Source organism: Dendropsophus ebraccatus, chromosome 9 (assembly GCF_027789765.1).
Source record: "Dendropsophus ebraccatus isolate aDenEbr1 chromosome 9, aDenEbr1.pat, whole genome shotgun sequence".
Classification (NCBI taxonomy): domain Eukaryota; kingdom Metazoa; phylum Chordata; class Amphibia; order Anura; family Hylidae; genus Dendropsophus; species Dendropsophus ebraccatus.
The window spans coordinates 89,606,593-89,623,669 of NC_091462.1; the positions used below are offsets into that span (position 1 = coordinate 89,606,593).

Genomic DNA, 17,077 nt, shown 5'->3' on the forward strand with positions numbered 1-17,077 from the left:
TGTTTCCCATCCTCTCCATTACTGTACAGTAACTTATAATATCACAGTTTCTGAATGTTTGTTTCATCTATTTTACATGTTATTCAGAATAATAAATTATTATTTTTGGGGTGTGGAACCAATTGTCTGCATTTCTATGATTTCCTTATGGGAAAATTAGCTTTGGGTTAAGAGTGGATTTGGATTACAAGCACGGGCCCGGAACAAATTATGCTCGTAATCCAAGGCACCACTGTACATACATATCTCCTAGATTTGCAGAAACAGCACCATTCTTGCCTATGGATCATGTCTGGTGTTGCAACATTTACCCAAGTTGCAAGAGTAGTGTGGTCCGTAAAAAGAAAGCAAGCATCTTTTCCAAATTTCATATATCTTCAAGTAAATCCCAAAAACATGATCTGTTGAGGCGCTTAAAGCGTATCGGTCGTTGTAAAAAGCTTTTCACTTTTTTAGGCATCAGTGCCCATTTAAACTCTGCCATGGTCCAATAAGTAAATATGGATGTAATATTCGGGTACAGATATACTGTCAGCCAAGCGATCTTTCTACCTATTCATTTCTCGAACCTCCATTGGCTGCATAAACCTGGATGCAGCATAAGAGGAAAAAGGATTCTTAGAAGCCTGCATTGTGTTTAAGGAACATGACAAAGAAACCGGAATAACTAGACGTTCTTCCATTGTCCCCAGCAAAGAGATGTGTTACAATGAGGCTAGGTTCACATTATGTAAAAATGTCGGTTTTGATAACTGCTGTCATTGCGCAAATAACGTCCATTATTTTATAAATAACGGACATTTGGGCAATGGCGGCTATTCTCAAAAGACTGCAGCATTTTTACAGTGTCAACCTAGCCTAGTTGACAATAAATGTCCTAACCATGGTTCCTCTAAAGCTGCCCAACTATTCTAACATATTTATTGGACACAAGTTTTGTCTATAAAATGACACCTGTGGTAATTATAGATGTCATGGAGGAATGAGACTGGTCTGTACAATGTTTAGGTAGGTGGTACATGTCACGGTAACATCCACATGATGACCAGGACCCAAGGCTTGCCAGCAGAACACTGCCCATCACACTACCTCTGCCAGGTGACCAACTTCCTTTGTGCTCTGGTACCAAATAAGTGTTGCATACACCTACCTGGCCATACACATGATGTACATTATTTATCAGGCCATACGTTCCATCTTCCATTGTTCCAGAGTCCAGTTCTGATGGTGTACAGGGGTAAGCATGGCACACTAAATAGTCTGTGGCTACTCAGGCATGTAATGCACTGTGATCTGACACCTAGCATAGCCTGCAGTAACCTTTTCAGCAATGTGTGCTATAGTGGCTCTTCTGTGGAACCAAAACAGTGAGCATTGATAAGCCTTGTCCACCGATGACCCTGTCACCAATTCAATGCTTATCCTTTCTTGAAGCACTTTTGTTATCACTAGAGAGGAGCAAAACTACAGAAAGTGCCGTTTCATGAAACTGCATGCTCAGCATTTGACTCCCGGTGGCTGGAGAAGATGGATACAGCCCTAGGGCTGCCAGGAAATCATGGATACGGCCATAGCTATCAGAACTGTCTGGTTAACTTGCTGCCCAATCTATCCTAGCCTGAGAGACTTAAGTGGGGGGGGAAAAAAAAAAAAAAAAAAAAAAAAAAAAAAAGACCCACAAAATACTCCCAAACAACTGTGTGGTTGGGTTAGATAGGTCAGCTTAACCTGCATTTGTCTGACAGCAAGCTTGCCCTTTTCATTAGTAAAAAAAAAAAAAAAAAAAAAAAAAAAGCATTTAACATGTTCTCTAAATCCACTTGGGAGGAGCATGCAGTTTTACTTCCAGCGTTTCTGTGATCTCCCATCTCACTGCACAAGACAAGCTCCCTAGACTTTTTACAATAGCGTTTATCGCACGCAGATTGAGTCGGTGAGGGAAGCGCACAGCTTTTTTTTTCTTTTTTTCTAACAATATACCCCCAATGTAACTCAATATATATCACCTAATAATTCTAATTATTTTATCAAATATACCAAGATAAAGAAAAAGGCACGACAAAGCAGTTATAAATATATAGCTTTTATTCTGAATATTAAATAGTGTTTTAAATTACAAGCAGTTGGAATCACACTATGCATGAGAATCAAATGTACAGTAAAAATTTTACAAATTAAAAAATGTACACCATTTAAAGACCATTATATCTGGAAATTCATCCAATAAGATATTGCCATCTACCTTACATACGTCATGTAAATTACAAGGAAAACATTCCCCTGCAGCCGCCTATAACCTCCCTGTCATATACGAGATTGCACGTCCATCACGCTTATGTATATACAGTCATTGTGCAAGGCAACACAATCAGATCAGCAGAATCATTGTAATTCAAGTTCAGTTTTCACTCTATAGTCTACAGTCCCTATAACATTTATAAAGTTGCTGACAAATCGGAAGTCAAAACTGCTATATTCAGGAAAGAAACAAAAACCCCACTGCGTATACTTGAGTTAAGGCAATTTACACAAGTGTCAGAGCCTCTAACAACCCAATGCGTCCCCCCACCCCCCATCCAATATCTGCACACATACTGGATATTCAGTACAAGGTAGTGCTTTACAGCTGGATGCAAAATAACTCCACATGCTCTAATCTCATACTATAACAGGATTCAAGGTACAACAACAAATAGAAATACTGACGGATTGCACTTTGCTGGTTACTATAGAAAACAGGATCAGTGCAGAGATCAGAACCAAAAAAGCAACACATTGAGGTACATGGAGGAGAACCTGTATCGGGCAGCAGTACAAGAACGCTGCTTGCTGTGGATGTCGGCTTTTTTTGTGTGTGTTACAAGTACACACATTTCCATTCATTTCCTAGTGCCACAAAAGTGGAACTGTGTGTACAAAAATAAATAATAAAAGAAAAAAGGAAAAAAAAAAAAAAAAAGAAAAAATTAAGTAAATGTCAACTGTGGAGTGTTCAGAAAACAATAAACCAGTGTATACATGCTCAACGGTGCCCCCTAGACAGTGGATTCTATGGTGGCTGGTTAGCCAGCGTAAATGTACCCCTGGCATATGTTTGTAAAGGCATTTTATTTTAATAACCAAATTAACATAATAAAAAGGGGCCTGCTCTGTTTCTACCCTTGTTCATGGTCAGGTATTGCAGCTTAGAGCACACAGACAACAGAATGGAGTAGTACTGTTATTAGGGCATTCATTGTTATTGGTGACATCTTGCATTCATTGGTATACTAATCACATTTATTTGTAGAGCACCAGAGCAATACGACTGGCCCAATGTGTATTCTAGCTGAAGGAATAAACCAAGCTCTTCTTATTCTATTACTACTTACACTACTTCACTGGGGCAAGCTATTCTATACTGTCGATAGGAGAAAACATAGAATTTAATATAGGTAGAGAATATAGTATGCTTTCCAATACTCAGAAAATCCTTGTCCTTACATAGACCCTAAAATGAGAAACTCATTTTGCTAATTTCCTTTTTCATTGTACATTTGAGGAAATAACTTTGTACAGCTATATTCATAAAATATTCATATAACCTTTACAATTACAAAACTCAGCGTGTCACCAATGCTCCCAGAATGGTCCTAAAAACAGCTGCACAAGACTAAAGGCCCTAAAATAATTATCAGCCGTATTCAGCCGATATCGACTGTTACGGACGATTATCGTTCTGTGTAATAGAAAGCAACGATCAGCCGACATGAACAATGTCGATGGAGCCATTTGTCTTTCAACATGTTGAAAGACAAATGACTCGTACAGCAATGGTCTGCTGCAGTCGCTAACTACCAGGAATGGCGGCAGCAGACCGCCGCTATCCCCTATGGGCTGCCCGGATGATCTAGTGATCACCCAAAGCAGCCCCCTTGCACTTACCAGTTTGCTGCTGACGTGTGTAATGGCGGCAGCAGCGAGCGGGGAACATGGAGCATACAAGCGCTAATAGTGCTCGTTTGCTCCTCTAGTCGCCCCGTGTAATAGGGGCTTTATACCGTGTAGGTGACAATGCCCTGACCAAGCTGTGAGCAATACAGGGGCCAAAGACGTTCCCAGGTAGTGTATCCCCTATGGTGCTCTTTACTGCAACAATAATGTTCCCTAGTGAGTACATTTACCATCCACATAAAAGGCAGCTATCAGTAGACAGTTACAATATGGTGGTTCTATAACAGCCCTCATTTGCTTTCTCAATCCATCGTTTATTGTTTCAATTTCTAAAAAATAAGACCTATTTTCTGTATACGGCTAGTTCTGACCTTGCGTAGTTTGATCCTGCAGTTATACCTTCTTCCATCACCATCTCTTTTAAACTGTTAGGTTAGCAAGAAAACTGGGAGCATGACTGCAGGATCAGACTACATATGGTGTGTTTGTAGTCTGTTGCCATGGAGAGTCATAGACCTGCATAAAAGCTCTAGATGAAAAAACAAACAAAAAAAACAAAACAAAACACAATTGTGAATATCTGCAAGGATGAATGGGGGAGGAGTGGTTAGATGAGGAAATGAGGTGTGATCTAAAGGAAAACTAATCAGAAGATTTGTGCATACGCCCTCAGTGCTCCTACTGGGTTAATTTGCATGGTTTGATCGAATTTCGCCAAGGGGGGGGCTGGTTCTGTGTGTTAATGCACCCATATGTTAGTTACTGACAGTTGTTTGAGTATTGCAAAGGATTCGTTTTCTGTACCTTTAGCCTATTCATTTTAAATACACGAGAGCAATAAAAAAAATAAAATGGTTGTGTAGGATAAAAGTCTTAGTGCTCCACTCTTACACTGCCACCTCCCTCACTATACATTTGTATAACGCATGTGGCAATCGAGACAAAACTTGGAACAACCTTTACTGACTGCATTTATCAATGTTGCTGAAATTACTAGTCTCACAGGCTGTGTAAAAATCAGGAAAAAAACAAGAAAAAAAACATCTAGACCTATACACTGCAAATAGAAAAGACTCCATAGAATGAGCTGCGACAAGAGAAGGACCAGCAAAAAATACGCTCAAGATTCGAAGAAAAACATCAATACAAAGCTCACAACATACCCCCCTATAGCAGCAGAGAGAAGACCATCCCAATCATGGAATAAGTCGGTCAAGTTTATCAAACTGCATTTTAAGAAAATGTCAAGGATCACACAGAAGATTTGTGGCAAAACCAGCAGAGAAAATTAAGTGAACACGGCAAAAATGGGGAGGACACAGATTCATGTAGAATACAGACACAGCCCAATTTCACTCCAGTGGCATACATGGAGGAGGGGGTCTGCCATGGCATCTGAGACCCCATTATAGTAGCAGGCCTTGCCATTCAGAACAGTGTGTTCTGCCCCTACAGTATACTGTACATGCTCTTGCAAAACTGTTTTTCTTTGACTAAAAGGACCTAAAGGAAACCGTCCCTGTTAGGCAGCAATAAGGCCAAATTCACACGTGGGTTTGTTCTTGTAACCAAAAATGATAAACATAATAGAAGCGTTGTACTTCATTCCTTTTGGTTCTGATACCAGTTTTGTTAAAATTAAAGTCACAAAAAAACAACAACAATAATTTCAACTTGTGATAGGCCTTTAAAGAGGCCCTATCTGCTCCTCTGACACATCTGTTTCTGGTAAATTCTCGGCATGTGCCATTCTTCTGTTATTCCTCCTGGAAATGTAAAAACAAATTGACAACAGGGCGTTACCATTTCACCTGACAATAGTGTGCATCCCTACCCAATCTGACAACATCTCTTCAGCGCTGACAGTGTTTTAGTGTATGTAGCGATGCGTCCCTTGATAAGAGAATGGTGAAACGCAATTGTGAATATTTACATACATTTCCACAAGGAATAATAGAGGCACAACTGTTGGGGGGGGGGGGAATACAAGCAGTAAATGAACCAGACATGTCAGGAGCGCCAATAGAGTCTCAATCTAAAAAACAGTAGACATAAATCATGGTTATGATCAAAGTCCCCAAACCCTGCAGCATGCAACAAGAGCTACCACGTTGACAGAACTAGAGGTTGTCATTTTCTAACCCATAGCTAGATCTAGAACTGGCACTGCGGGTATAAAAGTCGGCACCCTTAGATTAGTAAACGCCATCGGGTGTCCAAATACAATATATATACTGTATATATTTCTATAAGACATGGAAACAAGATCCCAAACCAAGAACTAAAAAGGAAGTATTGCTGTTTAAAAAAAAAAAAAATACAGCATATAGGAGACTGAGATTGAGTCCCAGCAGCAGCTTATTACACAATGTACAATGCAAAGAACGAATATCAACACATTCATACAGGTAAAATTTATAACAAGCAGTGTTTTTTTTCTCTTAACAATTAAAAAATTCTGTACAGATATAGATATGCCGGAAACATTACAGTGCAATAATAAGCAATACATAGTGTTTTAAATGTCATTGGATACACATTGTCACTTATCGTTACATAAGCACAGACACTGGAGATAGATTCATAGACCTGTATGTACACATCCTGTAAATGACACAATATTTGGGCACAATAAGATGTAGGAGTTCCCGCTCCCGACCAGCACTGTACGCACCGACTGCATTGACATCTTCACACGTACAGGCAGTAGTAGCATGGGTGGAGCGACGAGCATGGCTGGAGATGAATCGGATTGCACAATAGTCATTTACACTGTACATTTTACATGCGACACATGTCCCAGGACCTCTTGTTAAGAGATCGCAACATTGCACGTATGTCCTCCATTTAATGCAATTTTAGCAGTAGTTCATCAGGTATAGGGTCAGTCTTTCTCTCCATCCTCACTGCTGCCTGAAAAAGAAAAAAACAGGAAGAAATAAAACTTAAGAAAAATGCATTTACAGTTAAAGGAGAAGTCCCATGAAAATGAAAGGCGACCAGGAGTGGGGCAGTGTTGCGGTAAAATAAAGTATACTTTCTCATTACCATAGTTTCCCCCCATACTTTGTGTCTCGCTGACGTCAGACTGCCTTCTGCAGCGTCACATATCCAGCTTATCGATTGCCTGCTCCAAAGAGACCAAGGAGCGGCGCTATACGGCCACTGGGGCGGTGGGGTAAGTATACTTTGTTTATCCTTTCCCCCGCGCCCGTCATTTTTTTTGTTTCACAGGACATCTTTAAGCCCATTGTGGGAAATCAAATAGGAACAGTCTCCCCTGATTTATGATGAATGAAACACGTTAGGAGTAAATGGTAGAGTGATCATAGGGCCTTGGAGAGGGGTAGGACAGTGTTTGGGGGGGGGGGGGGGGGGGTTTACCCGGACGGGTGCTTGAGCGAGCAAGGGTAGTTTGGTGCTCCCAATGGCAATAGCTGCTACTATCTACATCCTCGTTTCCTGCACATTTGGATAAGCAGACTACTAGTAATATACAAGCAGTATACATTTGGTAAGACCATTCTATACCTCTATATATACATAATACTTATTACGATGTATAACAGTCTGTGACTCTCCCTTGTGATTATAGTATCTAGATACCCGATTAAAAGTTGCATTTTATTATATATTTATTTTGGGAAGTCAGCAGCAACTTTTCTCAAAACTCTGAAGTGTCATTGCTCTGTTATTCCATCTAGATTCTGAATAAATTGACAACTGGGTGATACTATTCTAACGCCCTCAACTCACACACCCATATGATAAGGCTAATGATAACTCCCAATCATCAATAATCCATAGACTTTTAGAATAAGTATCAGAATGATCACAGTTTAAGAGTTTTACAAAAATATTTTCCAGGAGGGCTATTACATTGCAATACAGACTAAATCACAGTGTTTTAGTAGTAACAAGGTCTAGGGCCTCATTCACACGTTATGTCTGCAATCCACAAAAAAAATGTATAATTTTTTTTTTGTGGATTAAAAAAATACAGAAGAAAGGTGACCTGTATTTTTTGCAAACCTTACTTCTGTAAAAATTATGGATCGACAATAACGGAAGAGCCCAGACTTTTATGGGTGTATCCGTGCAGCAATTACGGTCCGTATAAGTACTTTTTTTTTTTTTTGCGCAGACTGCGGACCCATACCGGTATAACAGCCCAATAGAAATCAATGTGCCCAAAATTTGCAGAACAAATTTACGAAATGTGTGAATAAGGCCTTAGTTTGTAAACTGCTAAATACTTCTAGTAACTTAGCAATAGTGCAGTCAAATTTTATTTATTGATCATTTTTAGAAAGCAATAGGCTTAGCGTATATTTAGCAGCAGTAAACCATTAACTGCATGGTCAGGTTTCCACCTGCTCCTCTCTCATACCTGCACACATCTGCTTCAATCACACATTAGTTCAATGTCACTTGAGAGCTAATCTGGAAATAATAATGTTACGTCCAGCTGATTTTTTTTGTTGCCACTAAGAAATATCTTATCACTTGTCATTCCGTATAATACAAGTGCAAACAGCCATTTCTGATCCAGAAAAAAAAAAATAAAAACTAAGTAATGTCGGAGGCTGGTCAATATCTAATGGATGTGTTAAATGTGACAACTCAGACAAATAATCACTTACCTCCCTGTTCTATATCAGAGTCTGTTAGATGAGTGAGAGAAAAATTAGCTATGTTTGCCGGAGCAATGGAGAATCTTGAATAAAATGGTGCAGGTGCATGTGTCCAGCTTTGATCGGGGCTCCGAGGAGGTGGAGGAGGAGAGAAGTATTTTGATGGATTGACAGACAGTTTGGAACCAGCTGGGTTTGCTGCTGGTTTGTTAATAAAAGCCGGATCAGGAGATGTAAAATCGTCATCCCATTCAAAACCGCCACCTGAGAATACAAATATCTTACAGAATTACTAAAATGAACATAATAGAGATTGTTATAAAGAGAAATGTACAGGTGGCAAAACGGCTGTGGATTAGCTGCAGAAGGATTCCATATCCTGCAGATTTGCAGCAAATTCAATACACAGATGTAAAAACAACAAAAAAAAAACACATAAAAACCACACTATTTTACCAATGCTCTCTCACTCTCAGCCACAATTTCTCATTCTACAGTTATGCCTGTACAAGTGGTCTCCAACAATGACATGTCAAGTTGACACCTGACCACTGCAGTCAGTCAACCAGAGGCGGCAGAGGTTACATGTGTCAAAATCTTAGTTCTATAGACCAGATGAGAGACCACTAAGTAGCAAGAAAGCACTGCCATAACGGCATCAGGAAAGAAGAGTACAGGACACCTATTTTTCACAAAGAAATCTGCCCCCCCAAAAATCTGCAGGATTTGATGTAGATTTCCTTTTATAGTTCTATGGACATTTTCCACAGCAAACCCACTCCCTGTGCATTGCCCCAAAGATCTCCTTGGCTGAAAGAACACTACAATGCAGTCATGTATGCAGTTATGGCAGCTGGAGTGTCCCTTACCTTCTTCATCAGTAGAGCTTTCAGAGTTCCTATACCCAGGAGCTGATGGCGACACTGGACTGCTGTTACTGGACATCTGACTGCTGGCGTCCACTGCTCGAGATCCTAGTTCTTTGGTTGGGGTTTCCTGATTGAAAGAAAAAATAATTTTTTTTTTTACATTTAGCAGGGTCTCTGGCCCATAAACTCCCCATTAGAGCCCAGCAGGAGACGCCATAATTGAAGATATAAAAGGGATCAGACTTAGGTTTCCGTTTCATTGCTACAGAAAAGCAGGTTTGCAATAAGTGAATGTAAACCTGCCTGGGGTAAACATATCTATCCTACGTTAATAAGAAGGAAAATACTAATAGAGCCAAGAGGTTGTCTTCTGACAATCTTCTATGTTTCTACAACAAAATAAAAATGTTTGCACAAGTGAACTTTTCTCATCTCCCCAAGGGTAAGTGGGCAGCTATTACATTAGCAACAGTAATAAAGGAGAAGTCCCAGCAAATTCAAATAAGTCAGAAAGCCAGGGGGGTGCAGGACAGTAATAAAGTAAACTTGTTGACGGTTTCCTGCAGAGTCATGTGACTGTGCACTCAGCCAATGAGTGACTAGGGCCGGACACAGCCCCAGTCACTGACTGAGCAAACAATCGATCAGCCTGGCCATGACACTGCAGCTGGAAGACCCAGGTATGTGTCGCAGCCGAAAATGGCATCTGGCGGCCATCAGTGGGACTCGGATGCGGTGCCACGGAGGCATGGGGAGGAGAGAGTTTACGCTTTTCATTATTTTTCCACATCCCACTGCCTTCCTCCCTTTTTTAAATTTGGTGGGACTTCTCCTTTAAGTGCAACAACTACATCCTATACCAGACAGATCAAGAACTAATAACATATATAGTATCTGAGCGGAGACATTTGTGCCAGTGGCAGGAGGTATTCACGCATGCATGCATATATATATATATATATATATATATATATATATATATATATATATATATATATATATATATATATATATCAGATACTAGCCCCGGCTCATGCCAAAGCACACTGCTGCAAATACAATATGATCCAGAGGGGTTCAGGGGATTAAATCTTCAATAAAGTCAATGCAACCGAAATGTGCCTGTTTTCTATAGTAGCAGTTTGAAGATGGATGTAACTAATACACATGGAAGATATAAGGTTTTAGCCCCTGAAGCTCACAGGATCAAGTCGGATCTGCAGCTAATCACAATATCATCAGCATCTCTAAAGACATGTTAAAGAGGATGTACCACCTGGTACATCCTCTTTAACCTGAACCCACGGATCGATCGGCGCCGGCACGGGGAAGCCGGTGCCGCGGTTCTTTTTTCGGACCGCCGCCCGGTTCCCGCGCAAGGCGCCGTTCGATCCAGCGGTACCGGCCGGGCCGCCCCCAGTGGGAGGGAATTCCCTCCCCTGTATGACGCAGCTCGCTTAGAATGAATGGAGCCGCGTCATACAGGGGAGGGAATTCCCTTCCACTGGGGGCGGCCCGGCTCACCTCCAGTGCTTCAGCACCGGCCGGTACCGCTGGATCGAACGGCGCCGTGCACGGGAACAGTCTTCTGGATCTGGTCGGGTCACAGAGATATCAGCTGCTGCAGCCCGACGCGCGCACTGAGAGATGAGTCCAACGCTCATAGAGAATGACAGAGCGCTGGACTCTCCTGTCATTCTCTAAGAGCGTTGGACTCATCTCTCAGCGTGCGCGCGCCGGGCTGCAGCGGCTGATATCTCCGTGACCCGACCGGATCCAGAAGCGGGACCCGGCGGGATCAGGTGAGTATAGGGGGCTGTAGTGGGAGCTTGGGAGCCTGTCATCCCAGCACAGGGGGGTGACAGGTTCCCTTTTATACTGTTTCTAGTTTATCTTTAAGGGTGCCTTCACACGTACCGTATTGCACAAAACTCGCACGAAAGTAGCTGTGTTTTTTGTTGTGTTGAACTCACATGTGAAATTCATGTGAAAATCAAAATACTCGCATGTAAAAATCGCACTAAACACACAGCGAGAATACACAGACACTGACTTGATAGCAATCAGTATCGCTGTGGATTTATGTGCGATAAACCCGCAGTGAAAAGGTAAGTGTGAAGGCACCCTAAAGGGGTTTTCTGGAGAAAGAAGACTTTAAATTTATTTTTAAATCAACTGGTGTCAAAGTTATACAAATTTGGATATTACTTCTATTAAAAACAAAAAAAAAGTCTCTAAGCTGCTGTATGTCCTGCAGAAGTGGCGTATTCTTTCCAGTTTGACACAGTGCTCTCTGCTGCTTCCTCTGTCCATAAAAAGAACTGTCCAGAGAAGAAAAGTTTTTCTATGTGATTAGCTTCTGCTCTGGACAGTTCCTGTCATGGACAGAGGTGGCAGCAGAGAGCGAGCTCTGTAGTGAGGAGCCTATACTGGTTTCATACTACTAGCCTTCTTAAAAAGGTAGCATGAAACCACCAACAGGTTCCCTTAAAATAGAAGCCATTAGTATAAATTACCCATCTTTGGGTGATGGCTGCCACTGTATGACAGCCGTTATATGCATCTATTTAAAAAATAATTTCTATGAAGTATCCAACAAACAGATGCCATAAACACGATAGCCATTATCGCCTCCATTTAAATAAGTGTTCAAGAGATTTTCTCAGTGTACATGCTAAAAGGAGACAAATACGTCAATGAAAAATAAGAAGTCAAAGCCAGTAACGCAATCTCCCGCTAAGCTCAGTTACCTACACCACAAGAAAATGGTCATAGCATATTATTACCCAGTTTGCCATCTTACTCAAATGTTTAAAATATGACCTGGAGAACCCGTACCTGATCAAATAGGTAGATTGTAACATCATCAAAAAAGGTCACAGCCTTCCTGCTTCTCTTCTCTTGCTTGTTTGATGAAGGTTTGTGCACTTTTATGAGGCTTTTTAAGTTTTTCCCATCATCTGTTTCCATGTGCACAATGGGAACTGGATGGACTGTGTCATCATCGCTGTCTGAGCTAAAGCTGTGAAGGTTAAAGGCTCTTATATCGTCGTCCGAATCATCACTGTTTTCATCCTCTTCGTCAGCATCCATGCCATCCTCAGATAAGTCAAGCAGGCCAGATGCATCAAGCTTCCCAAGATATTTCCCCTCCATGTCTGGTTCTTTAAGTTTCTGTCCTTCATTGTGGCTCAAAAATGGCAAGTCTCTGATGGCGTTCACAGAGCAGAACACTTCAGAGGGGCCAAACGGATTTACAATTTCCTCATCGTTTTCCAATGTGATGTCATCAGCTGTGTGATCTGGTAAATTCTCGTCTGAATTCAAGGACAGATCTGCAGCCCACTCCCCCGGAATAAGAACCTTTCTAGAAAAGCTTCTGGTCGTCTCTTCACTTGTATGGTCAATGGCTTTAACTTCTGACACATCATGCTTCTTTTCAGGCTCTGAATCATTATCAGAGAAATAAGCAGAGTCCCGATAGGAATTGTTACCACCACCACCAGTAGATTGAGTGGTAATATCAAGTTTCTCATCATTTATATCAACATTGTTTTGTCCAACTTCTGATATTATAATCACAGGTGCTACAAATGTGGACCCTTCGGAATTGGTTGAAGAATGGCTGGAGGATCCATTTACATGCGAGGTCCACTCTGGAGACTCTAGGTTCTCCGTTTCATAGCCGCTATCGGCAGGTTTGTCCGACGGTGTGAATTTGTGGGATTCATCACTCTCTAAGATATTCTGCACATCCAGAGAGTCTAGAGAGTCCGGAGTCCCTACAGATGGTACTATGGACTGTGTACAGTTAGATACACTATCATCTAGTAGGCTGTCTTGACTGGCTGAATCAAGTTCTGGTGTCGTTTTTACAAGTAGTGGAGTTATATTAAGATCTCCGTTGACATGTTCTCCAGATTTCTTAGCATCTATAGCAGGCGGCTCAGAAACGAGTTCAGGACTGACTGGGTCATGAGACGTGTCATCATCATCACAAACCTTTTTAGTGGCAAGGTGATCAAAAGATCGGTACAGATCAATACTTTCTGTACCCGCTATAGAAAAATTTGATTCAGTAGTGTCACTTCTATCATCAGCTCGATTACTTAGAACGTCTCTGGCTGTGCCTTCAAGTTCCTTACCAGAAAGCCTGGGGTCTGCAGTAAATTCTTGGAGAAAATCCTTTTGTACAGCAGAACTTGGTTGTTCTATCAGACCTAACTGTGCCAAGTCTGTAATCTGAGTATTCTGCAGTTTTCCGCTCAACACCTCACCTGAGAAATTTTGAAAGGAACTATCAAGGTCTGCCAGGGTATGCTCAATGTCTAAATCGCTAGTATTTCCAAAAATGTTCTTTGACCCAGTGTTCCCCTGTGATGCTAAGAGATGGTCAGACAAGAGATTCTTCTCTTGCAAGAAGAAAAAATTGTCAGAGAGTTCTTCCAGTTCTGCAAATCCTAAATTTGTATCTGAAATACTGTCAAAGAGGAAACTATTTGCATCAAAAAGATCCTTGCCTCCCTTTTTAAAAAAATCATTTTTTGAACCAGTCAGAGGCGAGTCATGACTAACATGCCCGTCACTTCGATTTTTACCGTCAGGAAGAGACCCATAAAGAGACCTGTTGCCTGAGGTCTCAACATTGTTTACAGTTCTATGGAGTGGAAAATCAGGGTTACCTGAAACATAAAGGTATTCAGGAATACTTGATTTATCAGGTACTTTTGAGCAATTGTTATTTTTGCTGGCTCCTGCAGAGCTAAGATCAGTCAGAGCAATGAACTGTAGATTTTCATCTTTGCGTTCTTTGTGATCGCTGTGGCTATCAAAGTCCAACCTGCTTTCACCTTGTTCTTCCAATCGAATGTAATATTCATTGGCTACAGAAGCATTGTGGGAATCGAAAACTGGAACCACTTCCGGTACAGAAGGGGCATCTTCCCTACTAGCGCTAGCCTGCTCAGTCTTTCCCTGGCCAAAGTCTGAAACAGATTTCTGAAAAACATCTACAGGAACGGGGAAAAATATGCTATTATAGTTCACAGTAGTGTCAGAGTCCGGGTGACTATGCTCTTCAAAGTGATCCTCTTTGGCCGCCTCCCACACATACTCAAAGCTGAGTCCCTGGCTGGTTTCAGTGACCGTAAGAACTTCATCTAGTTCACGGCCTAATTCGTCCCCATTGAAGTGCTCCAAGATAGGAAATGCCAGGTTATTTACTGCAGGTTGCCGACTGTTCGTGTTTGGTTTAAGAGCATTCCAGCGTTGTTCAAAGTCCGCTTCAGTCTCCCTTTGGCTTTGCATCCGGAGGTATGTCAGTAGTCTGTGGACTTCTTCTGCTGTGAGTCTCTTATCTGGAGGTAGCCAACAGAACTGCAAGACTTCAAACCTTGGAAAAACAAAACAAGAAAAGTATATATAAAAAGCATCTGCCTTTTTTTGTATTCATAATGAATACACTTTCCTGACAACATTCTGTAGTGTAGATATACAAGTAACATATGTAGGTTGCCTGACATTTTTTCTATAATATAAATGCAACACAATTGCTTACCCAATGGATGCAAAAACAATATAGATTGGCTTTAGCATAACTGCCTTCTTGCCTAAGCAGTAAACTAAAGGCCTTTTTACTCGGCCTGATATTTAAAATAAGTGAGCGTCGATCTGCTCTGCTAGATTGGATCTTGCTTATAGAGCCTATTACACGGCTTGGCCATCATGCAGCAAGCGCTGCAGAAACATAGTTAGTAATTTCAATTGGTACAGCGCTACTGCTAAGGCAGCTGAATAACTCCACATATAATAAAACTGCCAGGACCACCACTGATGCAAAGAGAAAAGGGGCTGCAGTAGTAAAGAGTTGCAGCCCCTTCTTTGCTATCCCTTACACAATGGCGCTCAAAGCTTCGCTTCTCCTGCAGGATGGGCAGCCAAGGGCTACTGTGGGTCAGATGGGGTCAGGGGTGCTGTGGCCCCTTTAAAGTCAGGATTTGTGGGTGATGGCTGGAACTTCACTAATAAAGTGATGGTATAGCTGGTTCTTTATGAAAAGGGGAATGCCTAATATCCATGCCATTTGTCATATCAAACCATGAATATACAATGCTGCTATGTGTGCCACTAAAACAGACCCAAGAACATTAAAAAAAAAAAATGTTTCTTCATGAGAACATGGCCATTACCATCTGTCTGCATACGGCTGTTCAAGTTGAGGTTTAGGAAGCTTAACTTCTTTCTCTTTTATGACATAAGTTAAAACTTCATTGTCTGAAAGTTCAGCATAGGGGGTGGCACAGCCATCAAAAAGTTCCCAGAGAGTTACACCAAGAGACCTAGAAGAAAGAAAGAGAAAAAAAATAAAATAAAATCACAAAATTGGTGTGTAAAATCAACATAAATATAACAAACGAAACAAACAAATCACACTAATAAGCAAACATACATTAAAGGGGAACTTCTGCTTTCAGCAAACACTGTTCAAGAGTCCATACAGTACAAAGGTGGTTTTAATAGTTAGAACCTTCCCCTAAAATCAGACGGCATCTGCAAAGACTGGCTTTCAAAAACCCCATGTCTACTGAGATTAATGATGTTGTGGAATAATAACTTCTCAGTCTGTTTCTGCTGCTGGGGAGTAGACAACAGCTACATGGATCCCTATGAACACATTGGTCAAAATAGCCAATGTGAGTCTTTGGCAGTCTGGGCATGGTGTAAAGTATAGTTTTGCAACAGCTGAAAAGCCAAAAAGGTTGACACCCATATTGTAGAGGATTATTTACCATTACAGTCACCTAATGACACAGAAAGATACAACCCACTACACAAATTCTAGATATAAACATTGAGAGCAAGAGATGTTTTTTTCTTTATTCCTTTTGTTTGTCTTTGGGCTGTACATGTAACTTCCCACAACTACTTAAATGCACAGCCATTGTAACACATAGACCTGTTAGCCCTGATACATACCATATATTGCTGGCACGGGTCTGATCTGCAACTATTACTCTTTCCTGATACAAGGTAACAAGCTCTGGTGCTGTCCATCTTACTGGGATTAACCTTTCTTCTGCAGTCTCCATGTAGTCTTCCTACAAATTATTTAAAATAAACGAAAATAGTATTAAAAAACAAGGAGCATAGCAATATGAAATATTTATAGGAAGATAGGTGCCGCAACAGTAGTATAGATTGTAAAACTTCTTTGCCATCTTGGATGTCCCCATACAAAATACAGAAGGATATACTGGGAGGAGTCACAACAGTAAGATGGTCTCCTTACATGTACCATCAAAATTATAATTCAACAATAATATCTTGTACATGATCCGCCAACATGGATGGTTGACTATTATTTCATAAATTACGCTAACCTGACCATAAATTGACAGCACCATATTCAAAACTGCAGCAGAAATCAGTCCTGATAATATAATAGTACAAGTAGGTCACAGTGACTTTCAATAGGCACCATGGCTTATACTCACTAAGCGCTTACATATCACACTGTTTTATTAACACCCCACAGTCAACATAGCTAAACTGTCTGGCAACATGAGGCCTCAGCGTGAGGTGTTGCTGCCACCTAGTGACGAAACATCAAACTACGTGACATAATTCCAGCCAGCTAAAACA

At 41.0% G+C, this 17,077-nt stretch overlaps 1 protein-coding gene across 1 annotated transcript in view; it reads right to left on the bottom strand.

Moving 5' to 3' along the window:
• Positions 1 to 2,067: 2,067 nt before the first annotated feature.
• LMTK2 (lemur tyrosine kinase 2) overlaps positions 2,068 to 17,077 on the bottom strand; it is a 78,554-nt gene continuing 63,544 nt past the window's right edge. The window contains exons 9-14 of the mRNA XM_069983817.1: positions 16,412 to 16,533; positions 15,625 to 15,774; positions 12,275 to 14,828; positions 9,437 to 9,563; positions 8,577 to 8,831; positions 2,068 to 6,846 (exon numbers count right to left, since the gene is read on the bottom strand). Coding sequence (XP_069839918.1) covers positions 6,818 to 6,846; positions 8,577 to 8,831; positions 9,437 to 9,563; positions 12,275 to 14,828; positions 15,625 to 15,774; positions 16,412 to 16,533 — 3,237 coding nt within the window. The 3' untranslated portion in view covers positions 2,068 to 6,817. The remainder of the gene's footprint in view (positions 6,847 to 8,576; positions 8,832 to 9,436; positions 9,564 to 12,274; positions 14,829 to 15,624; positions 15,775 to 16,411; positions 16,534 to 17,077) is intronic.